The sequence below is a fragment of the Maylandia zebra genome, linkage group LG2 (genome assembly GCF_041146795.1).
Source record: "Maylandia zebra isolate NMK-2024a linkage group LG2, Mzebra_GT3a, whole genome shotgun sequence".
NCBI classification, from domain to species: Eukaryota; Metazoa; Chordata; class Actinopteri; order Cichliformes; family Cichlidae; genus Maylandia; species Maylandia zebra.
In genome coordinates this window covers 40,713,993-40,740,180 of record NC_135168.1, presented here as the reverse complement: position 1 = coordinate 40,740,180, position 26,188 = coordinate 40,713,993, and the positions used below count along the sequence as shown (strand labels likewise).

The following is a 26,188-nucleotide window of genomic DNA, read 5'->3' as shown; positions in this document are numbered from 1 at the left end:
AAAACACATTTAATGCTGCCTCTTTTCACTATACTGACACCTTGTGAGCAAAACAATCACTACAGAAAATCAGAACTATGTGAAACTTAAATCGAAAGATCAAACTCATGTGTTATTCTTATTTTGAAGTTTTCGACATAAATTGAGGGGTATTTGTAAATAAATTATAAGGTAGTGCATTCTTGAAAAAACGCTCAAAGAAAAAAAGTATCTGAAAGTGTGGAGAAGATTCCCTCTAAATGACCAGTAAATTAAATTACTTCATGTCATTAAATTTGATTTATATATCATATCAGTTACAGCTAATAGAGCTCTGTTGGGACTGTTTACTGTGAAGTGAGCATAAACATGGTCAGGACCATGGACAGCACATGCCATAAACTTCAAGAATTTCTAGCTACATTTTCTGACAATATTACATTTCCTACACAAGTCACCAGAGGAATTTTAACTTTTTGTAGTCTATTGCTACAGTACATTCAGTCAGTTTTGTTTGCAGACTGATCTTATCTTCTACTACCAGAGAAAATATGGTCATCTTGGGTTATGAAAGATAATGTTCAAGAAAAAGGACATGAAGACAGCATGAAAAGACAGACAATGACGTTTCGTCTATTTGTTCTTGTCCAGTTCAAGCAACTGAGACCTACTAACCGCCTAATCATAAAGGAAAATGTAATGACCAACACACAAAGTTTGCCAAGGTAAACAAATGAGTACCCCTTTTTCTAAAAGTATGCTAAGGCCATAGAAAAGTATATACCATAGAGTATGCTTGGTCAAAGAAATAAACAGTATTGTGCATAATGTTAAAAGTTCTACTTAAAAGCAGCAAATCCATGTCATGCCAAATCATCAAAAGAATTCTTAGTTTTACCATGATCACAATCTCGTCATCATTTTGACTAAAAAGTTATCCAACTCAGTCAGACTCAGTGAAACCTATTCAGGTAAATTAAAAAAAAAAAATCTTTCTTTCTTTCTTTCTTTCTTTCTTTCTTTCTTTCTTTCTTTCTTTCTTTCTTTCTTTCTTTCTTTCTTTCTTTCTTTCTTTCTTTCTTTCTTTCTTGTTTTTTTGTTAGGCTGTGTTGAAATAGTAATGTCTTTTTTCTGACATACATTTGTCATAAAATAAAGGTTCACACTAAACAAATCAGTTTGTGCCTGGTGCATATTGATGCATTTAGAGTAGGTTTTGGGAAAAAGGTTCTTTAAATATGCCTTACCTCAGATGTCTTTCTCCTATCAGGAAGCACTAAAGTATTTGCATGGCTTCCTGGTACTATAGTAGATCCTATACTCATTCTGGGTCCAACGAGCATGTACCGCTTCTCTCCTGATCTGTACTGGATGCTGTGACACAGTGTCCCATCATAATTAGTCTCTGGCAGATATTTAGAAGTATAGTCTGTGGATTTGGAGCACTGCATTGCAATCAGCACGATGATGCTGACGAGAAAAAGTACAGAAACTGCGCCCAAAGTTATCATGAGGTAAAATATGACGTTACTGTCCTCATCAGTAACTTTTGCTGCACTTTTAACATCAGAAGCTGCAAAAGCCTCTTTGGGCTCCACAAGTTTGACAATCACAGTAGCTGTTGCTGAGAGAGAAACGTTGCCGTTGTCTTTGACCAGTATGAGTAGTTTATGCTCAGCCTCGTCTGTCTCTGTGAATGAGCGAAGTGTTCTGATCTGTCCCGTATAGCGGTCCAAAGCAAAGAGACTGTGGTCAGTCACTTCCTGCAGTGAAAAGAGCAACCAGCCGTTATATCCTATATCAGCGTCATAGGCTCTGACTTTAGTCACCAAGTGTCCTGCGTTGACGTTTCGGGGAATCTCCTCCACGCCTTTAGTCGAGCCGTTGGAGCTGAGTGGATACAGGATGACTGGAGCGTTGTCGTTCTGATCCAGGATGAAGACGTTGACTGTGACATTGTTGCTTAGTGACGGAGTTCCAGAATCTGAGGCAACAACTTGGAACTGAAAAGTTTTCATCGTTTCAAAGTCAAAACTTTTCAGTGCTAAAATTTCCCCATTTTCAGAGTTTATGTTTAGAAATGAAGTGAATTTATTATCTTCACTTCCGTCTCTGATAATATGATAGGAAATGCGCGCATTGTCATTCTCATCACGATCAGAGGCTTTAACAGAAAACACTGAAGCTCCTGGACTGTTCCCCTCAGTAACATAGAAAGTATATGGGCTGAGTGAAAACTCTGGACTGTTGTCATTCACATCGGACACCGTAACACTTATTGTCTTTTCAGATGATAACGGAGGCTGACCTGCGTCTTTTGCCGTTATTGTCAACTCGTATTGTGAATGTTTCTCTCTGTCCAGAGGAGATTTGGTCACTAATGAATACATTTTGTTCTGTAAAGATGGTGACAATGCAAACGGAACATCGTCACCTAAGGAACTAATGACTTTTCCATTAAGACCAGAATCCAAATCATTTACACTTATAATAGCTACTGTAGTTCCAGGTCTGGAATCTTCTGGGATAGAGCTGGAAAATGAAGTAACTTCAATCTCAGGCGCATTGTCATTCACATCAACTATCTTAATATTTACACTCTTTTGTGTTGATAGAGGAGCAAGACCTTTATCTGAAGCTTGAATTTCAATTTCATATTTGTCCTTCTCCTCATAGTCTATCTGCCCTTTTACAGTTATCTCACCTGTCACAGGGTTTATGTCAAAAAGCTTCAATAACCTAGGATGAACAACACTGCTAAATGAGTAAACGATATCTCCGTTTTGACTGTCATCTAAATCCGTTGCATTCACTTGGACGACTACTGTACCTACAGGAGCATTTTCATTAAGCGTAACAGAATAAACATCTTGGGAGAAAACAGGTGCGTTATCATTAATGTCCAAAACATATATTAGAATTGTCATCTCTCCAGATTTAGCAGGTTTGCCCCCATCCAGGGCCGTCAGTGCTAATGAATGGGTTCCCGCTGCTTCCCTATCCAAAGATTTCTGCACAATTAATATTGGTATTTTCCCATCTTCTCCCTTATCCTTTACTTCTAACCGAAAGTGGTCGTTTGAGCTAAGTTTATACTGCTGAATGGTAAAAGGACCGCCGTCTGGATCTCGTGCGGGCTGTAACGGTATACGTACACCGGGTAACGCAGACTCTGAAATTTCCAGCCTTTTCTCTTCCTGTGGAAAACGAGGAGAGTGGTCATTTACATCCAACACCTCCACTGCAACGTAATGTATCTCCAGCGGGTTTTCTAGTACAGTTTTCAGATTTATTAAACACGAAGTGCTCTCCGCGCACACCTCTTCTCTGTCAATCTTCCGACTCACATACAGGATACCGTCATTTGGATTTACATGGAAAAGCGGATCTACATCACTATTAACAATCCGATACTTTCTCTCTTTTAATGTGCTTTTATCTATTCCCAGATCTTTTGCGATGTTTCCTACCACAGTCCCTTCGTTAACCTCCTCCGAGACAGAATATCGCATCTGCGCCGAAGCCACAGTGCACAAAAGCACAGCAGCCATGCAGCTAAGGAAAGATCCTCTCCCACTTCGCCTCTCGTGTCTTCTTTGTTCCATGGTTACACCCTAGATCACAAGTATGCCTTCAGATAATCGATTGCTGCAACATAACGACAAAATCCAAACGTTCCTTATATGAAAATACTCATCTTCTGTCTACAATGACGGACATAATGCCAAAGAAACACGGTAGTAAGATCAACAACGGCCGCGAAAAAAGAAATGGAACCAAACAACCCTGGTGGGAAACTCGTGCAAGGCTTCCTGTTTGGATTACACTGACACCACGCGATCTGCGTTCTCACTGCAGGGAAAATATTATAACAGATTTTTTCATGTTTGACAAAAAAAGTGACACAAATCTCAAAAACATCAGAAGGGTCGGCATAACATTATACAAGAAACAGTTATTACACGACAAAATAAAGTGATATGAGTCAACACGCTGCGTTAACATCAGTAAGTATAAAAAATATTTCAGGTCAATAGAAACTCAATCAAGCGAGTCCAATAAAGAACTGCTAATGCTGTGCACTACAGTGCTGCCTGACACATGCTGAGGCTTTTGGATTGCTCAGGCTCCTTATTTCATTTATGCCAGTGTTTTAAGCAAAAGAAGGTTGGGAATAGAAGAGAAGGAAACGGAAAAGAAGAGAAAACAGTGGAGATTGTGGAAAAAAAATCCCACGTTCATCACTGTTCAAAGACAAATTGCAAAAGTTGTTTTTTGATTACTTTAAGAATAGTAAATATTCACGACCTTGTCGTCATAAATGGTTAGTTCGTTACGAAGCATGCCATTAATTTCATCCCAGACGCGCTACTAATAAAACAAATGTAAGGAAGGATTGAGACCAGGAAATGTGACGCAAATGTCTTACCTCCTCGGATGCTCTCCTCCTGTCGGGAAGCACAAGTGTATTTGCATGGCTGCCAGGTACTATGGTAGATCCTATACTCATTCTGGGTCCAACTAGCATGTACCGCTTCTCCCCTGATCTGTACTGGATGCTGTGACACAGTGTCCCATCATAATTAGTCTCTGGCAGATATTTAGAAGTATAGTCTGTGGATTTGGAGCACTGCATTGCAATCAGCACCACGATGCTGACGAGAAAAAGTACAGAAACTGCGCCCAAAGTTATCATGAGGTAAAATATGACATTACTGTCCTCATCATCTTTTGCTGCACTTTTAACATCAGAAGCTGCAAAAGCCTCTTTGGGCTCCACAAGTTTGACAATCACAGTAGCTGTTGCTGAGAGAGAAACGTTGCCGTTGTCTTTGACCAGTATTACCAGTTTATGCTCAGCCTCGTCTGTCTCTGTGAATGAGCGAAGTGTTCTGATCTGTCCTGTATAGCGGTCCAAAGCAAAGAGACTGTGGTCAGTCACTTCTTGCAGTGAAAAGAGCAACCAGCCGTTATATCCTATATCAGCGTCATAGGCTCTGACTTTAGTCACCAAGTGTCCTGCGTTGACGTTTCGAGGAATCTCCTCCACACCTTGAGCAGAACCGTTGGAGCTGAGTGGATACAGGATGACTGGAGCGTTGTCGTTCTGATCCAGGATGAAGACGTTGACTGTGACGTTGTTGCTTAGTGACGGAGTTCCAGAGTCTGAGGCAACAACTTGGAACTGGAAAGTTTTCAGTGTTTCAAAATCAAAACTTTTCAGCGCTAAAATTTCCCCATTTTCAGTGTTTATGTTTAGAAATGAAGTGACTTTATTATCTTCACTTCCGTCTCTGATAATATGATAGGAAATGCGCGCATTGTCATTCTCATCACGATCAGAGGCTTTAACAGAAAACACTGAAGCTCCTGGATTATTCCCCTCAGTAACATAGAAAGTATATGGGCTGAGTGAAAACTCTGGACTGTTGTCATTCACATCTGACACCGTAACGCTTATTGTCTTTTCAGATGATAACGGAGGCTGACCTGCGTCTTTTGCTGTTATTGTCAACTCGTATTGTGACTGTTTCTCTCTGTCCAGAGGGGATTTGGTCACTAATGAAAACATTTTGTCTTTTAAGGATGTTGATAGAATGAACGGTACATCTTCATTTACACTGCAGATCACTTTTCCATTAAGACCAGAGTCCAAATCATTTACACTAATAAGAGCTACTGTAGTTCCAGGCCTGGAATCTTCTGGTATTGAGCTTGAAAATGATGTTACCTCAATCTCAGGTGCGTTATCATTCACATCAATTATCTTAATATTTACACTTTTTTCTGTGGTTAGAGGAGCCAGGCCTCTATCTGATGCCTGGATTTCTATTTCATATCCGTCCTGCTCCTCATAATCTATTAAACCTTTAACAGTTAATTGTCCTGTTAGTGAATTAATATCAATAATGCTTAATATGTTTTGATGCATACTGTTGCTAAATGAGTAAACCACATCTCCGTTCGGGCCATCATCCAAGTCTGTTGCATTTACCTGAATAATTGGTGTTCCTACCTGAACATTTTCATTTAGTGTCACTGAATAAACGTCTTTAGAAAAAATAGGCGCGTTATCATTAACATCCAAAACTTTTACGAGAATATTCATGTTACCAGATTTTGGTGGTTTACCCCCATCAAGTGCTGCCAGTATTAGTGAATGGCTTCTTGCCGTTTCCCTGTCTAAAGATTTTTGAACAACTAAAATTGGTATTTTTACGTCATCTCGTTTATCCTTAACTTCCAAACGGAAATGTTCGTTGTTGCTAATTATATATCGCTGCACGGAAAACTGACCACTGTCTCGATCCCGGGCGGCTTTCAGCTGAAATCGTGTCCCGGGCAACACTGACTCTGAAATCTCCAGTGTAGCACTATTTTCCGAAAAAGTAGGTGAATGGTCATTTACATCCAAAACTTCCACTTCAACATAGTGGACCTCCAGTGGGGTTTCTAGCACTGTTTTCACATTTATCACACACGCACTGCTCTGCACGCACACCTCTTCTCTGTCAATCTTCCGACTCACATACAGAACGCCATCGTTTGGATTCACGAAGAAAAGGGGATCATCGTTACTTGAAACAATCCGATACTTCCGGTCTTTCAACGTGTTTTTATCTAATCCCAGATCTCTTGCTATGTTTCCAACTATAGTTCCTTCTTTAACTTCTTCAGAGATCGAATATCGTAATTGCGCTGAGGCTAGAGTCCACAAAAGCACAGCAGCTACACATCCTACCAGACATCCTCTCCTCATTTCCGACTGGCGTTTTCTTTGTTCCATGGTTCTATCCAAAATCACCAGTAATCCATCACAAATAGTTTTTTGACCTTTAAAAAAAGACTCCAGGGGTTACCTGATTACAAATACTCCCTTTCTAAACAGGTAAAATGAGGCAAACGCAGACTAGAATAAGAACAGAAAAACTGCGCTAATGTGTTACTGAGGCTGGTGTGAGGAGGACGGATTACAAAGCTATGACGACAATATATTGAGCTGCTGATTTTTGTTATCGCACTGACACCATGCGAGCAGGTGTCTCACAGCAGAGAATTCGTCCAGTTTTTATCATATCTGTTTAATGCAAAATTGTTTTATACTTTGCTACAACTCATACTGTCAAGCCACAAGAAAAGATAAAGACGTGGTGTCCAGAGTCAATAAGAGATCTCAATGATTCCCCTAATAAAAAACAAAACAAAAAACAAAAACACGGCCTTTCAGACAATGATCTAACGTTATTTTCTAAAGCCAAAACAATACGTTAAATGATCTACAAACTGTACGTTTGTCTTTTTGTACTTGTAATATTCGAGGAACAGAGAAAGCGTGGGAATTCTTTTCAGCACCATGGACAGCAATTACAAACCACAAGGAAAGCTACGGCCCATTAAGCTGGTTGCATAAGGATTGATATTTACATATATTAGATAAACATAAGTATATTATAAACTGCTAAGTGTCAGGTTAAGAAGCTTCAAAATATGACAAACGTGGAAAAATGTTTTAGGACATAAAATACTGCATATGTTGCCAGAAACACATTAGGGTTTTTTGCAAGAGGTCTGGTTATGAATACGTAAGATTTCTTAAGCCATCATAAATTCATGAATAGAAATATGCTTATTTCGCAAAATAAAATAAAAACTTTTAATATCTCTTACCTCTCCAGATGTCCTTCTCCTGTCAGGCAGCACTAGAGTATTTGCATGACTGCCCGGAACTATAGTAGATCCTATGCTCATTCTGGGTCCAACTAGCATGTACCGCTTCTCTCCTGATCTGTACTGGATGCTGTGACACAGTGTCCCATCATAATTAGTCTCTGGCAGATATTTAGAAGTATAGTCTGTGGATTTGGAGCACTGCATTGCAATCAGCACGATGATGCTGACGAGAAAAAGCACAGAAACTGCTCCCAAAGTTGTCATGAGGTAAAATATGACGTTACTGTCCTCATCATCTTTTGCTGTACTTTTAACATCAGAAGCTGCAAAAGCCTCTTTGGGCTCCACAAGTTTGACAATCACAGTAGCTGTTGCTGAGAGAGAAACGTTGCCGTTGTCTTTGACCAGTATGAGCAGTTTATGCTCAGCCTCGTCTGTCTCTGTGAATGAGCGAAGTGTTCTGATCTGTCCTGTATAGCGGTCCAAAGCAAAGAGACTGTGGTCAGTAACTTCTTGCAGTGAAAAGAGCAACCAGCCGTTATATCCTATATCAGCGTCATAGGCTCTGACTTTAGTCACCAAGTGTCCTGCGTTGACGTTTCGGGGAATCTCCTCCACACCTTGAGCAGAACCGTTGGAGCTGAGTGGATACAGGATGACTGGAGCGTTGTCGTTCTGATCCAGGATGAAGACGTTGACTGTGACATTGTTGCTTAGTGACGGAGTTCCAGAATCTGAGGCAACAACTTGGAACTGGAAAGTTTTCATCGTTTCAAAATCAAAACTTTTCAGCGCTAAAACGTCGCCATTTTCAGTGTTTATGTTTAGAAATGAAGTGACTTTATTATCTTCACTTCCATTTCTGATAATATGATAGGAAATGCGCGCATTGTCATTCTCATCACGATCAGAGGCTTTAACCGAAAACACTGAAGCTCCTGGATTATTCCCCTCAGTAACATAGAAAGTATATGGGCTGAGTGAAAACTCTGGACTGTTGTCATTCACATCTGACACCGTAACGCTTATTGTCTTTTCAGATGATAACTGTGGCTGACCTGCGTCTTTTGCTGTTATTGTCAACTCGTATTGTGACTGTTTCTCTCTGTCCAGAGGGGATTTGGTCACTAATGAAAACATTTTGTCTTTTAAGGATGTTGATAGAATGAACGGTACATCTTCATTTACACTGCAGATCACTTTTCCATTAAGACCAGAATCCAAATCATTTACACTAATAAGAGCTACTGTAGTTCCAGGCCTGGAATCTTCAGGGATGGAATTTGAAAACGAAGTAACCTCAATCTCAGGTGCGTTATCATTCACATCAACTATTTTGATTATGACGCTTTTTTCTGTGGTAAGAGGAGCGAAACCTTTATCTGATGCCTGGATTTCTATTTCATATTTGTCCCTTTCTTCGTAATCTATTAAATTTTTAACCGTTATTTCCCCTGTCATTGAATCAATGTCAAATAGATTTAATATATTTTGATTCATACTGTTGCTAAATGAGTAAACTATCTCTCCATTAGGCCCATCATCCAAATCCGTTGCATTTACTTGTACGACTATTGTGCCGAGGGGAATATTTTCACTGAGTGTAAAAGAATAATCATGTTTAGGGAAAGCAGGTGCGTTATCATTAATATCCAAAACATTTACCAGGATATTCATGTCACCTGATTTCGGAGGTTTGCCCCCATCCAGGGCCTTCAGTATTAGTGAATGGCTTCCTGCTATTTCTCTGTCTAAAGATTTTTGAACAACTAAAATAGGTATTTTACCATCGTCTCCTTTATCCTTAACTTCCAAACGGAAATGGTCGTTGTTGCTAAGTTTATACTGCTGCACGGAAAACTGACCAATGTCTCGATCAAGCGCAGCTTTCAGCTGGATTCGTGCTCCGGGCAACACTGACTCTGAAATCTCCAATTTCTTGTCTTTTTCGTGGAAAATGGGCTCATGGTCATTTATATCTACAACCTCCACTTCCACATAATGGACCTCCAGCGGGTTTTCTAGCACTGTTTTCACATTTATTACACACGCACTGCTCTGCGCACAAACCTCCTCTCTGTCAATCTTTCTGCTCACATACAGACCACCATCGTTTGGATTCACGTAGAAAAGGGGATCCGCAGTACTTGAAACAATTCGATACTTCCGGTCTTTCAACGTGTTTTTATCTAATCCCAGATCTCTTGCTATGTTTCCAACCATAGTTCCGTCTTCAACTTCTTCAGAGATCGAATACCTTAATTGCGCTGAGGCTACAGTCCACAAAAGCACAACAGCTACACATCCAAACAGATATCCTCTCGCTATTTCTCGTTCACGTTTTCTTTGTTCCATGGTCTTGTCCTTAATGTTCAAAGATCTATCACAGAAAACATCGCGACGTCGTGATAGAACACAGTGTTTTTCACTACTGTAAACAATCCTGTTCTTAAGAAAATAGGAATAAAATGATCGCAGTTACAGGGAAGAATGAGAACAGAAGAGAATGCGGTAACGTCGAAGTGAGAGCCTTATCAGGAGGAGGAACCACATTACAATGAGACAACGTCACACACTGCTGACTTGTGATATTGTACTGACACCATGCGACCAAGTGTTTCTCTTCGGTGAAACGAAGTATTAGCGTACCAGCTGAATGGTACACTGTTCTGTATCTGCCTGTAAATCTGTGACCAAACGCGATCGATAGTTGAAAAGAGACAAGCCTTCACCTTCAATCACACGCTACTGTGGCTGAGGCTATTCCTTCTTGTGTGCTTAAATTATGAGTCCAAACATCTAAAACATACACACAGTAACGACAAACTATTAATCCTGACTTTGCTTCCATTATACTGACACCACATGACCAAAAGTCTAACTGCAGACAACACACTAGTAATGCATTAGTTAAAAATAAGTAAAATGAGTACCCTGGGGTAATACCAACCCAATGCTTCTTTTGTTGTATTCTCATCATGTAGGAATATTAAATGTTTACTCTGTATCGTTACAATTGTTGCAAAGAACAAGTTAAGATTCCTGGTTCGTTATATGAGTTACAACTACACATACTTGAAACAGGATTTTCAACACCATGTAAAGCGATAGTCAGAAACTTCACCTTGGTCCAGTTGAGTTATGCGTTGTTATCGTTCATATTTTTTATGAAGAAGAAAAACGTAAAAACACCCCTAATTAAAATACTGTTCCTTAATCTGTCTTTGCAGCTGGATGTTTTTTAAAAGTTGTTTGACTTTAGAATGGCATTTAATATATTAAATATACTCTATGTCTAAAATGACTTGTCTCGTATTTTAAAGAAAAGCCTAACTCATTTCATTTTATACTGACACAGAGAGAGAAGAATAATTCTTACGAATAAAATCTTGGCAGATGTTCTTGGATATCGCTCAAGTTGTTTCCATAAGTATTAGTTGTAAACACAAATTTCCACAAACTATAATCAGTGCATGAATGCGAATGTACTGTGCATTTATTTAATTGGAAAATGTTGAATATTCCTTACCTCTTCAGATGTGCGTCTCCTATCAGGAAGCACTAGTGTATTTGCATGACTGCCCGGAACTATGGTAGATCCTATACTCATTCTGGGTCCAACTAGCATGTACCGCTTCTCTCCCGATCTGTACTGGATGCTGTGACACAGTGTCCCATCATAATTAGTCTCTGGCAAATATTTAGAAGTATAGTCTGTGGATTTGGAGCACTGCATTGCAATCAGCACGATGATGCTTATGAGAAAAAGTACAGAAACTGCGCCCAAAGTTATCATGAGGTAAAATATGACGTTACTGTCCTCATCATCTTTTGCTGTACTTTTAACATCAGAAGCTGCAAAAGCCTCTTTGGGCTCCACAAGTTTGACAATCACAGTAGCTGTTGCTGAGAGAGAAACGTTGCCGTTGTCTTTGACCAGTATGAGCAGTTTATGCTCAGCCTCGTCTGTCTCTGTGAATGAGCGAAGTGTTCTGATCTGTCCTGTGTAGCGGTCCAAAGCAAAGAGACTATGGTCAGTCACTTCTTGCAGTGAAAATAGCAACCAGCCGTTATATCCTATATCAGCGTCATAGGCTCTGACTTTAGTCACCAAGTGTCCTGCGTTGACGTTTCGGGGAATCTCCTCCACACCTTGAGCAGAACCGTTGGAGCTGAGTGGATACAGGATGACTGGAGCGTTGTCGTTCTGATCCAGGATGAAGACGTTGACTGTGACGTTGTTGCTTAGTGACGGAGTTCCAGAGTCTGAGGCAACAACTTGGAACTGGAAAGTTTTCAGCGATTCAAAGTCAAAACTTTTCAGCGCTAAAATTTCCCCATTTTCAGAGTTTATGTTTAGAAATGAAGTGACTTTATTCTCTTCACTTCCGTCTCTGATAATATGATACGAAATGCGCGCATTGTCATTCTCATCACGGTCAGTGGCATTAACAGAAAACACTGAAGCTCCTGGACTGTTCCCCTCAGTAACATAGAAAGTATATGGGCTGAGTGAAAACTCTGGACGGTTGTCATTCACATCTGACACCGTAACGCTTATTGTCTTTTCAGATGATAACGGAGGCTGACCTGCGTCTTTTGCTGTTATTGTCAACTCATATTGTGACTGTTTTTCCCTGTCCAGAGGGGATTTGGTCACTAATGAAAACATCTTATCCTGTAAAGATGGTGATAAAGCAAACGGAACATCCTCACCTACGAAACAAATAACTTTTCCATTAAGACCAGAATCCAAGTCGTTTACACTAATAAGAGCTACTGTAGTTCCAGGTCTGGAATCTTCTGGGATTGAGCTTGAAAATGATGTTACCTCAATCTCAGGTGCGTTATCATTCAAGTCAACAATCTTTATTTTTACGCTCTTTTCTGTAGTTAGAGGAGCCATACCTTTATCTGACGCCTGGATTTCTATTTCGTATTTTTCCCTCTCCTCATAGTTTATCAACCCTTTAACGCTTAACTCTCCTGTTAATGGACTGATAGCAAAGAAATTTAAATCTTTTTGATTTATACTCTTACCAAATGAATAAACTACATCTCCGTTAGGTCCATCATCTAAGTCTATTGCATTTACTTGTATGACTATTGTACCAAGTGGTGTATTTTCATTGAGCGTAACAGAATAATCATCTTTAGAGAAAGCAGGAGCGTTATCATTAACATCAAGAACATTTACCAGAATATTCATTTCGCTTGATTTCGGAGGTTTACCCCCATCCAGCGCCGTCAGTGATAATACATGGCTCCCTGCAGCTTCCCTGTCTAAGGATTTTTGAACAACTAAAATAGGTATTTTTCCATCATCTCCTTTATCCTTAATTTCCAACCGGAAGTGATCGTTGTTGCTAAGTTTATACTGCTGCACGGAAAACTGTCCACTGTCTTGGTCACGTGCTGCTTTCAGCTGAAATCGTGTCCCGGGTAATACTGACTCTGAAATCTCAAGGGTTGTCTGGTTGTCTTGGAAGCTGGGTGAATGATCATTTATATCCAGCACTTCTACTCTAGCATAATGGACCTCCAGTGGGTTTTCTAGCACAGTTTTAACATTTATTACACACGCACTGCTCTGCGCACACACTTCCTCTCTGTCAATCTTTCTGCTCACATACAGAACACCATCGTTTGGATTCACATAGAACAGGGGATCCGCATTACTTGAAACAATCCGATACTTCCGGTCTTTCAACGTGTTTTTATCTAATCCCAGATCTCTTGCTATGTTTCCAACCACAGTTCCTTCGTTAACCTCCTCGGAGATCGAGTATCGCAACTGCGCTGATGCTACAGTCCACAAAAGCACAGCAAATACGCATCCGACCAGATATCCTCTCCTCATTTCCGACTGGCGTTTTCTTTGTTCCATGATGAAAACGAAAATTTTCAATAATCCATCACAATGACTATAAATCTGTTGGAAATGCAAAAAAAGAACAACCTCGTTCTTGCAAACACTCCTGTGATATTTGTACATGCAAAACCTGGTGTAAACCCAGAGAACAATCCGCGAAACGATGCTCCCCTTGTCGATGTGAAATAGCTAAGGGGTGGAACCAAAAAGCAGTAAGGACAAGCTTGTGGGGGGAAGGTTTTCTATATCGCACTGACACCATGCGAGTTTTATTCTCATTACAGAAAATTGGCTTCATATTGGATTATTAGAGCAGTATGATCGGTTTATGAAAAGCGAAGAAGAGATTTAGTGTCCATCAGAAGATTACAAATCCAACACAAATTAAAAAATATATAATCTCTTTATTTCACGCAGAACCAGCGAGTATTTTAAATTTGTATTGTTGTTATCTCACGAGTTAAGCAAATCGTGTCACTGCAGAATTACCTTGAAACGAAGCAAGGCACTTTTCAGCACCAAGGATAGTTATTTAGTTTGCAAATTGCTTTCACTGAGTGAGTCCCGCACATTTTTGTATCTCATTAATTGACTGGTAGCTAAAAACACTCACTTGTCTGAAATAAATCAACCTTGATTTGTTGCTCAATAATTTCAGAATAACAAGGTATTATAATAATGTCCAATGAGACACTTTAAAATATCACAGCTGCTCTGATCGAGGTGAGGGAGATGAAAAGGATGCATTTTTGTATGACTAGTGATTAAAATGAAAAGTACAACTTAGGGGAAGAACGTTATATTTTAAGGTATGCCTTACCTCAGATGTTCTCCTCCTGTCAGGAAGCACGAGTGTATTCGCATGACTCCCAGGTACTATAGTAGATCCTATACTCATTCTGGGTCCAACTAGCATGTACCGCTTCTCTCCTGATCTGTACTGGATGCTGTGACACAGTGTCCCATCATAATTAGTCTCTGGCAGATATTTAGAAGTATAGTCTGTGGATTTGGAGCACTGCATTGCAATCAGCACGATGATGCTGACGAGAAAAAGTACAGAAACTGCGCCCAAAGTTACCATGAGGTAAAATATGACATTACTGTCCTCATCATCTTTTGTCGCACTTTTAACATCAGAAGCTGCAAAAGCCTCTTTGGGCTCCACAAGTTTGACAATCACAGTAGCTGTTGCTGAGAGAGAAACGTTGCCGTTGTCTTTGACCAGTATGATCAGTTTTTGCTCAGCCTCGTCTGTCTCTGTGAATGAGCGAAGTGTTCTGATCTGTCCTGTATAGCGGTCCAAAGCAAAGAGACTGTGGTCAGTAACTTCCTGCAGTGAAAAGAGCAACCAGCCGTTATATCCTATATCAGCGTCATAGGCTCTGACTTTAGTCACCAAGTGTCCTGCGTTGACGTTTCGAGGAATCTCCTCCACACCTTGAGCAGAGCCGTTGGAGCTGAGTGGATACAGGATGACTGGAGCGTTGTCGTTCTGATCCAGGATGAAGACGCTGACTGTGACGTTGTTGCTTAGTGACGGAGTTCCCGAATCTGAGGCAACAACTTGGAACTGGAAAGTTTTCAGCGTTTCAAAGTCAAAACTTTTCAGCGCTAAAATCTCCCCATTATCCGAGTTTATATTTAGAAATGAACTGATTTTATTATCTTCACTTCCGTCTCTGATGATATGATAGGAAACGCGTGCACAGTCATTTTCATCACGATCAGAGGCTTTCACCGCAAATACGGAGGCTCCTGGACTGTTATTCTCTGTGATATAAAACGTGTAAGGACTTGTTGAAAACTCTGGACTGTTGTCGTTTACATCTGATATAACCACGCTTATAGTCTTTTCAGTTAAATGGGGAGGTTCACCTGAGTCCTTTGCAATAATCGTGACATCATATTGAGAAGTAATTTCTCTGTCTAACTGGGAGATGGTAACTATAGCGTACATATTTTCCTGTAATGATGGAGATAACGTAAACGGGACTCCTTGTTTGATTGAGCAAATGACCTTACCATTGATTCCAGAGTCTAAATCGGTGACACTAATGAGGGCCACTGTAGTTCCTATCTTTGAATCTTCCTTGATAGAACTAGAAAATGATGTCACTTCTATCTCAGGTGCATTGTCATTCACGTCAGCAACGGTTATCACGACACTCTTGCCAGTTTTTAATGGAACCTGTGCCTTATCAGATGCCTGAATATCAATTTCATAACTTGTACTTTTCTCGAAATCTAACTTACCTGTTACATGAATTTCGCCAGTGTTTGCATCTATACTAAAAAGCTCCATTATTTTTGGATCGACTTCGTTACCGAATGAATATATTATTTCACCGTTTGCTCCCTGGTCCAAATCTGTTGCATTCACTTGAATGACGACAGTACCAGTGGGGATGTTTTCTTTAAGTGTAGCAGAATACAGCTCTTTGGTGAACACTGGGGAATTGTCATTAATATCAAGTACATCCACAGTGATTTCTATATCGCCTGATTTCGCCGGTTTCCCTCCATCAACGGCTGTTAAACGTAACTTGTGCTTCTCGTTTGTTTCTCTGTCTAACTGCTTCTGCAGAACTAAGAATGGTATTTTCTGGTCTTTGCCACGGTCCTTTACTTCTACTCTAAAATATTCATTATGACTTAGTTTATATTGCTGAATTGCGAATTGGCCCACATCGGGGTCACGCGCGGCCTGTAGCTGAAATCTCGCTCCTGGTAGAGCCGACTCGGAAATTTCAAGCCTTTTCTCTTTCTCTGGAAAAACGGGAGAATGATCATTTATGTCTAGTATTTCCACTGCCACATAGTGAATCTCTAGTGGGTTTTCTAGCACGGTTTTTAGGTTGATGGTGCATGCACTGCTTCGTTCGCACACCTCTTCCCTGTCTATCCTTCTTTTCACATACAGGATGCCATCGTTTTGATTCACCTGGAACAGTGATTCCGTTGAGCCTGTTACAATGCGGTATCCTCTGCCTTTGAGTGCACTCTTATCAAGCCCCAAATCCTTAGCTACATTTCCCACGATGGTTCCATCTTGAACCTCCTCGGATATGGAATATCTGATCTGTGCAAAAGCTCCGCTACATAAAATAACCAAAACAATTATGAAGACGAACCAACACCGCCGGTCCTTCCGTGCTTTGCCTTCCCTTTGTTCCATGACAAAGATGACTGAAAATAGTCCATAAAATCCCTGCTTGCAAAGCCAGCCAGTGTCCGATGATCCTGTATGTTAACCAGGATCTGTTTTGGGGGAATGCTCTGAAAATAAAGCACACTCGTTGCCGTGAATCACGATCTTACCTTGAAATTTGCTATTTGAGAGAAAAATAGCATATCGGCTCGGTTGAAATACCACTCGTGACGTAAGGTACTGCCAAATACAGAGAACCACTGAACTACACTGACATCAAGCGTTAGGTTTTGTTATTTACACAGACTACAGTTAAAAAAAAAAGAAAAAAATTAAAATCCCCCAGATGAGTTATATTCTCACGCTGACGTAAACAGGTCTTTATTGACCTATAGGACCGGATTTTGCACAAAGCCCAACTCTGGACACTCGAATACATTTGAAAATATACAAGTACAAAGTACTTGTATAAGTACAACACGTATACATTATGTGTTGTGCTTTACTGTAACTGTGTAGTTAGCATATACTAAGTAGAAAACATCAGCAAAAAATACCACACAAATAACCTTACCAAAAACCCACAAGTGGAAGAGGAAAACGGTTTTCAGTGTTTACTAATGCCCGACATTTGTGACACTAGTAACAAATCAGCACCATGGAGAGTGAACACAGAGTACTGGTAAAAGTATTACTCTTGTTAAATATAATAAAAATTAAACTAAAAACGCTTTAAATGAAATCAAATTCTCCCATATACCATTCAAAAAACTCATTAAGCCACTGTTAGCTAATATAAAATAACCCTACCTCTTCAGGTGTCCGTCTCCTATCAGGAAGCACGAGTGTATTTCCATGGCTGCCCGGAACTATAGTAGATCCTATACTCATTCTGGGTCCAACTAGCATGTACCGCTTCTCTCCTGATCTGTACTGGATGCTGTGACACAGTGTCCCATCATAATTAGCCTCTGGCAGATATTTAGAAGTATAGTCTGTGGATTTGGAGCACTGCATTGCAATCAGAACGATGATGCTGACGAGAAAAAGTACAGAAACTGCGCCCAAAGATATCATGAGGTAAAATATGACATTACTGTCCTCATCATCTTTTGCTGCACTTTTAACATCAGAAGCTGCAAAAGCCTCTTTGGGCTCCACAAGTTTGACAATCACAGTAGCTGTTGCTGAGAGAGAAACGTTGCCGTTGTCTTTGACCAGTATGAGCAGTTTATGCTCAGCCTCGTCTGTCTCTGTGAATGAGCGAAGTGTTCTGATCTGTCCTGTATAGCGGTCCAAAGCAAAGAGACTGTGGTCAGTAACTTCCTGCAGTGAAAAGAGCAACCAGCCGTTATATCCTATATCAGCGTCATAGGCTCTGACTTTAGTCACCAAGTGCCCTGCGTTGACGTTTCGGGGAATCTCCTCCACACCTTGAGCAGAGCCGTTGGAGCTGAGTGGATACAGGATGACTGGAGCGTTGTCGTTCTGATCCAGGATGAAGACGTTGACTGTGACATTGTTGCTTAGTGACGGAGTTCCAGAATCTGACGCAACAACTTGGAACTGGAAAGTTTTCAGCATTTCAAAGTCAAAACTTTTCAGTGCCACAATTTCTCCATTTTCAGAATTAATATTTAGAAAAGAGGTGAGCGTATTTTCTCCCCCCCTTTCTCTTAAGATAAGATATGAAATAAGAGCATTACTTCCCTCATCATTGTCTCCGGCTGCCACTGAGAAGATCGACGCCCCTGGGCTATTATTCTCAGTTATGTAGAAAGTATATGGATTCTGTAAGAACTCAGGGCTGTTGTCATTCACATCTGAAATAACAATATTTATACTTTTCTCCGATGATAAGGAAGGTTTGCCTGCGTCTTTAGCAACTATCAGGACATTATACTGGGATTGTTGTTCTCTGTCTAAAACCTGTTTCGTTACTAGAGAATACATGTTACTTTGTAAAGAAGGTGCGAGCAAAAAGGGAGCATCTTTGCTTACATAACATACTACTTTTCCATTCAAATCAGAATCGGAGTCTTTGACACTAATTAACGCCACTGTGGTTCCTGGTTTTGAATTTTCAGGGAGTGCATGAGAAAAAGATGTCACTTCAATCTCTGGTGCATTATCATTTACGTCAATTATATTAATAATGACGATTTTGTCTGTTGTCATTGTAGCTGCTCCTTTGTCGGATGCTTGAATGTCGATTTCATACCTGCCGCTTTCTTCAAAGTCTATTTGTCCCGCCACTATGATTTCTCCAGTAACCGGATTTAAGTCAAAACGTTCACGTACCCGTGCTTCCACGTCATTTCCAAATGAATACACAACCTCACCATTTAATCCTTCATCCAGGTCTGTTGCATTAACTTGAATCACAGTCGTACCAAAAGGAGAATTTTCTTTGAGGTGCGCACTATATGCCTCCTTACTGAAAACAGGAGGGTTGTCATTAACATCGGAAACATTAACAATTATTGTCATGTTACCAGATCTTGGAGGTTTACCTCCATCAAAGGCTGTCAGAAGCAACACATGAGTTTTAACAGATTCTCTATCAAGTGATTTTTGAAGGACTAAACTCGGTGTTTTACGGTCTTCGCCCCGGTCTTTCACTTCTAAACGGAAATGTTCATTGTGACTCAGCCTGTACTGCTGGACAGACAGCGAACCACTATCAGCATCACGGGCTGCTTGTAACTGAAATCGTGCTCCTGGTAGTGCAGATTCAGAAATTTCCAACGTATTTTCTTTTTCAGGAAAGATCGGTGCGTGGTCGTTTACATCCAGAATCTCCACTGCCACGTAGTGCACCTCGAGTGGATTTTCTAACACTGTTTTTAGGTCGATAACACACATCTTGTTTCGGTCACACACTTCCTCTCTGTCGATTTTTCGGTTCACATACAAGATCCCATTATCTGTGTTTACTCGGAAAGGAGGCTCTGCTGAGCCGGAGACAATGCGGTACCCCCTCTCTTTCAGTGTAGCCTTATCGAGACCTAAATCCTTCGCGATATTTCCAACAGCAGTTCCTTCTGTATTTTCCTCTGAAATTGAATATCTAAATTGTCCCAAAGCGGTCTTCCAGACCAGAACCAAAACCAAAATGTATACAATCCATATTCTCCTCGTTCTCCACGTTAGGCATCGCCTTTGTTCCATGGCGTAAAGATGAAACAGCGAAATGAAGCAACTTTCAAATCGCTACACTCATACACTCAAATAGGATTGTTCCGCCACACCCGTTATTACAATCTGACAGTTTTTCAGAATAAAAATTCTTAGCGATTAAATTGTCTCTAGTCCTTCACACACAGAAACGTCCTCCATTCGACTGTTTTAAAGGAAGGGGATGGCTCTTGTGTATATAATTGTAACCTTGTGGAAGCATTATTTGTCCTTACACTGACACCAAGTGACAAACAATCACACTGCAGACTTCAAAAAGAAGCATGCTTCAGAAACGGCAAACTTGTCGAGATAATAAATGTTGTAACCAAATTTAGAAAAAAAAGAAAAGAAAAACATTCAGCCTACTCCACTTTCACCATTCTAAAACAAAAGTAAGCAAAACCGTTCTATCCAAATTTCTTTTGACATTACTCCATGCATGTGCTGTTGCTGTTCATGATTACGCTGCCTGTTGTTGTAATGCAATTCCAGTCAGAGGGACACGAACTTGCCACAGAAAATTTCAGCACCGCGGAAAGCGACAATGTAAAAGGTAAACTTCCACACAAATACGAAACAAATACAAATCCGACTGAAATACCAGGAGTATTTACACTGGCATATTTAGAGGGTAATAAAACAGACAGATAAGCTGAAGCTGTGAAGCTAACGAGTCTAGGATCCTCATGTATGCTAATGCTAGCTACAACATAGCAGCAATATAAGTGATGTACATAAAGGACCTATAATCATGACCCATTGTTCCAATATTGATAGTACAAAACGAGAAAAAAGTTGTATATTTGAAACAAGTTCTATATATAGTGGCAAAAAAGATTTTAACAACTGTATGAAGGCAGGTGATTTTAATAATTTAAATTCGAAAAATATAAACTAGAGGACGATGATTTGATTATAATAGATTTAATTTTTGATCCATGAACATATCATTAAAGTAAAAATCACCATTTTGAGCTGTTAAAATACAGCACAGAGGTAAACTGTTCATCTTACCTCATCAGATGTCATCCGCCTGTCAGGAAGTACGAGTGTATTTGCATGGCTACCCGGGACTATAGTAGATCCTATACTCATTCTGGGTCCAACTAGCATGTACCGCTTCTCTCCTGATCTGTACTGGATGCTGTGACATAGTGTCCCATCATAATTAGTCTCTGTCAGATATTTAGAAGTATAGTCTGTGGATTTGGAGCACTGCATCGCAATCAGAACGATGATGCTGACGAGAAAAAGTACAGAAACTGCACCCAAAGTTATCATGAGGTAAAATATGACATTACTGTCCTCATCATCTTTTGCTGCGCTTTTAACATCAGAAGCTGCAAAAGCCTCTTTGGGCTCCACGAGTTTGACAATCACAGTAGCTGTTGCTGAGAGAGAAACGTTGCCGTTGTCTTTGACCAGTATTACCAGTTTATGCTCAGCCTCGTCTGTCTCTGTGAATGAGCGAAGTGTTCTGATCTGTCCTGCATAGCGGTCCAAAGCAAAGAGACTGTGGTCAGTCACTTCTTGCAGTGAAAAAAGCAACCAGCCGTTATATCCTATATCAGCGTCATAGGCTCTGACTTTAGTCACCAAGTGTCCTGCGTTGACGTTTCGGGGAATCTCCTCCACACCTTGAGCAGAACCGTTGGAGCTGAGTGGATACAGGATGACTGGAGCGTTGTCGTTCTGATCCAGGATGAAGACGTTGACTGTGACGTTGTTGCTTAGTGACGGAGTTCCAGAATCTGAGGCAACAACTTGGAACTGGAAAGTTTTCAGTGTTTCAAAGTCAAAACTTTTCAGGGCTGAAACATCCCCATTTTCGGAGTTAATATTTAGAAATGAAGTAACTTTATTTTCATGACCCGCATTCCTAAGAATATGATATGAGATAATCGCATTATCTCCATCATCACTGTCGGATGCGGTTATACAAAACACAGAAGCTCCCGGTGGGTTATTTTCGGCAATGAAGAACGTATAGGGACTCGCTGAAAACTGCGGACTATTATCATTCGTATCTGACACAAACACGTTTACTGTCTTTTCCGATGTTAAGGCTGGCTCACCAGCGTCCTTTGCAATTATTGTTATATCATATGTTGATTGTTGCTCTCTGTCCATCTGTGACTTGGTGACCACGGCGAACATGTTATCTTGTATTGACGGAGTTAGTGTAAAAGGGCTGTCCCCTGCGATATAGCTGATTATTTTTCCATTTAACCCAGAGTCTGAATCTGTAATGCTGAGAAGCGCGACCGTTGTTCCTGGTCTAGAGTCCTCTGAAACTGCACTTGACAGCGATGCCACTTCTATCTCAGGGGGATTATCATTTATGTCTCCAATGTTAATTATCACACTTTTATAAGTTTTAAGTGGAATGCTTCCCTTATCAGAGGCTTGTATATCAATGTGATAGCTGTCTTGTTCTTCAAAATCTATGTGACCTTTTACAATTATCTCCCCAGTAACAGAGTCTATATCAAAAAGCTCTCGAATTTTACCTTTTACGCCACTGCCAAATGAATAAACTACTTCCCCATTGGGACCATCATCCAAATCGGTTGCGTTAACCTGAATGACTGTTGTGCCAGCCGGGGTGTTTTCCTGTAGTACTGCTGAATATGTATCTTGGATAAACACTGGCATGTTGTCATTAACGTCTAAAACATCTATGTATATTTCAACTGTGCCCGTGTTTTGAGGTGTTCCACCGTCTATAGCCATGAGCACCAATTTATGGCTACTTTTAACCTCTCTGTCTAGCTGTTTACCCAACGTTAAAGTTGGAGTTTTACCATCTTTGCCTCTGTCTTTAATCTCTAAACGAAAATGGTCGTTCTGACTTATTTTATACTGTTGGATAGAGTTTGTGCCACTATCCGGATCGTGAGCGTTTTGTAACTGATACTGTGCTCCTGGTAATGCAGACTCGAAGATCTCTAGTTTCTGAGCTTTGTCGGGAAATGCAGGAGAGTGGTCGTTTAAATCCGCTATTTCCACTATGACATAATGTATTTCTAGTGGGTTTTCAAGCACAGTTTTGAGACTAATTACACAAACATTATTATCCTTACATACTTTCTCTCGGTCTATTTTGCGCTTTGCGTAAAGGACCCCATCATCCTCATTTACATTGAAAAGAGGTTCAGTCGAGCCAGATATAATGCGAAATCCCCTCTGCTTCATTATATTCAGATCTATTCCCAAATCTTTAGCGATATTCCCAACAACACTCCCTTCTGTTAGCTCTTCTGATATAGAGTACCTCAGCTGTCCTGAAGCGATTGTGAAAAATAAAAGCACAACAAAAACGCTGATGAGTGGTGATCGCTGTCGCCATGATTCCCGTCGCCTTTGTTTCATACTGTGAGGTAAACGTAAAAATCCAAACGCTTCCATCATTCGCCACATGTTTAGATTTTTGTCTCCATAGCAGCAAGAAATAAATCCACTTCTCGTATATTATTTGCCAGTGTAAAATAATAGTCACCACACGCTTAGAGCAAGTCTTTCAACTAAACGCTCTCAAACCAGACTGCATGTAGCGTGGTTGGACTCGAGTATGACGTTCAGAGACGCTATAAGGCGTTATACTGACAAGGTACCGCCACCTTGTGAATATGTGTAATAGTACAATTTATGATATCAAGCTGACAAATAATTATGGCTACTGCATCACTAAACTGACGTGTTTGAGGTCATTGTCGAAATTCTATCCAAATCCAGTTTCACCACCATTGAGAATAATGACAAAAATCAATAGGTAGAATACATGGCAACACGTTATTACTCACCTCTTCAGGTGGGCGTCTTCTGTCTGGCATCGCCAGAGTATTTGCATGGCTGCCCGGAACTATAGTAGATCCTATACTCATTCTGGGTCCAACAAGCATGTACTTCCTGTCTCCTGATCTGTACTGGATGCTGTGACACAGTGTCCCATCATAATCTGCCTTTTGTAAATACTTGGAAGTATAGTCTGTGGATTTGGAGCACTGCATCGCAATCAGCACGATGATGCTGATGAGAAAAAGTACAGAAACTGCTCCCAAAGTTATCATGAGGTAAAATATGACATTACTGTCCTCATCATCCTTCGTCGCACTTTTAACATCAGAAGCTGCAAAAGCCTCTTTAGGCTCCACAAGTTTGACAATCACAGTAGCTGTTGCTGAGAGAGAAACGTTGCCGTTGTCTTTGACCAGTATGATCAGTTTGTGCTCAGCCTCGTCTGTCTCTGTGAATGAGCGAAGTGTTCTGATCTGTCCTGTATAGCGGTCCAAAGCAAAGAGACTGTGGTCAGTCACTTCCTGCAGTGAAAAGAGCAACCAGCCGTTATATCCTATATCAGCGTCATAGGCTCTGACTTTAGTCACCAAGTGTCCTGCGTTGACGTTTCGGGAAATCTCCTCCACACCTTGAGCAGAGCCGTTGGAGCTGAGTGGATACAGGATGACTGGAGCGTTGTCGTTCTGATCCAGGATGAAGACGTTGACTGTGACGTTGTTGCTTAGTGACGGAGTTCCCGAATCTGAGGCAACAACTTGGAACTGGAAAGTTTTCAGCGATTCAAAATCAAAACTTTTCAGCGCTAAAATCTCCCCATTATCAGAATTGATATTAAGACTGTATGAAGAAAGTTTACTATTCTCTTTTTCGTCTCTCAGGATATGATATGAAATATGGGCATTTTCACCTTCGTCCTGGTCTGATGCCCTCACAGAAAACACTGAAACCCCTGGTAAATTGTTCTCAGTAACATAAAAAGTGTAAGGGTTTGCTGAAAACTCCGGCCTGTTATCATTCACATCCGATACAATAATAGTAATGCTTTTTACAGAAGTTAGCGAGGGTGTGCCTGCATCTTTTGCAACTATTGTTACATCATATATGGCCTGCTTTTCTCTATCCAGTGGCGATTTTGTACTTATGGAATACATGTTGTCGTGTGTTGAAGGTGACAATTTGAAAGGGACTTCTTCATTAAATGAGCAAATTACTTTCCCGTTAAGACCAGAGTCTTTATCGATAACACTGATTAATGCCACAGTAGTTCCCAGTCTTGCATCCTCGGGTATTGCCTTTGAAAACGAAGTGACCTCTATCTGAGGGGCATTATCATTCAAATCAACAATCTTCACCAACACACTTTTGTCTGTCCTTAACGGAGCCGAGCCTTTATCAGACGCTTGTATATCAATTTCATAGCTTTCCTCTGATTCGAAATCTAGCACATCTTGAATAATAATTTCACCGGTGTTTGGATCAACACGAAATAGTTCGCGTATCCTGTGGTTTACATTGCTACCTAAAGAATAGATAAGCTCACCGTTTGATCCCTCGTCTAAGTCAGAAGCATTTACTTTTACTATTGTTGTACCGGTGGGAGTGTTTTCGTTCACAAGTACCGAGTACGTGTCTTCATTGAAAACTGGCATATTATCATTAACGTCTAACACATCGATAAATATTTCAGCTGTTCCAGATTTACTTGGCTTCCCTCCATCAATAGCTGAAAGAAGTAGCTTATGAATTTTCTTTGTTTCCCTGTCTAGCGTCTTGAGTAAAACTAAAATCGGTATTTTCCCCTCTTTTCCGCGATCTTTAACTTCTAATCGAAAGTGATTATTGGGACTGAGCTTATACTCTTGGACAGAAAACTGACCAACATCGGGGTCATGCGCTGCCTGCAGCTGGAGGCGCAAACCTGGTAAAACTGACTCTGAAATTTCGAGACGGTACTGTTTAACTGAAAAGCTAGGAGCATGATCGTTCACATCCTGAATCTCCACAGTCACATAATGAATTTCAAGAGGGTTTTCAAGCACTGTTTTTAGGTTGATCAAACACGCTGTGTTTCTCTCACAAACCTTCTCTCTGTCAATTATACGGTCAACGTATAGTATTCCATCGTTTTGGTCCACGTGAAAAAACGACTCCGATGAACCCTCAACAATGCGACATCCTCTCTCTTTCAATGTATTCTTTTCCAATCCCAAATCCTTTGCTATATTTCCAACAGCAGTTCCTTCATTGACTCCCTCGGCAATGGAATATCTGATCTGCGCCGAAGCGCGGCTCCACACTAGAATAACTACAACAATGAAAGCGATCCACCGCAATTCGTCTTTTGATGCTCCAGGTTGTTTTCGCTCCATAATTAGGAGGTAAAAATGTTCCTCTGTGATTTACAATACCGAGTTTTCCACGAGTTGAGAAAAATAATAAAAAATATTCATATCACCAGACAGGCTACCGTGCAGTATCAGGTTCACATAAGATGAATATATGCTCTAAATGAAGAGGAGGCATAGAGTGAAACCCAT

The 26,188-nt window shown here is 40.5% G+C and overlaps 1 protein-coding gene across 21 annotated transcripts in view; it reads right to left on the bottom strand.

Annotated features, from left to right (window-relative positions):
- Positions 1 to 26,188, bottom strand: part of LOC101465246 (protocadherin alpha-C2) — a 208,585-nt gene that overhangs the window by 138,958 nt on the left and 43,439 nt on the right. The window contains exon 1 of one of the 21 annotated variants that reach the window (XM_076873728.1): positions 23,657 to 26,122. The exons of 13 other annotated variants lie outside the window; for them this stretch is intronic. In XM_076873728.1, coding sequence (XP_076729843.1) covers positions 23,657 to 26,020 — 2,364 coding nt within the window. In that variant the 5' untranslated portion in view covers positions 26,021 to 26,122. Of the gene's footprint in view, positions 1 to 1,226; positions 3,750 to 4,408; positions 6,921 to 7,647; positions 10,135 to 11,179; positions 13,686 to 14,342; positions 16,856 to 17,483; positions 20,020 to 20,867; positions 23,399 to 23,656; positions 26,123 to 26,188 lie in introns of those variants that run through there. 7 more of the 21 variants (XM_076873675.1, XM_076873732.1, XM_076873742.1 and 4 more) reach the window with 7 other exon arrangements.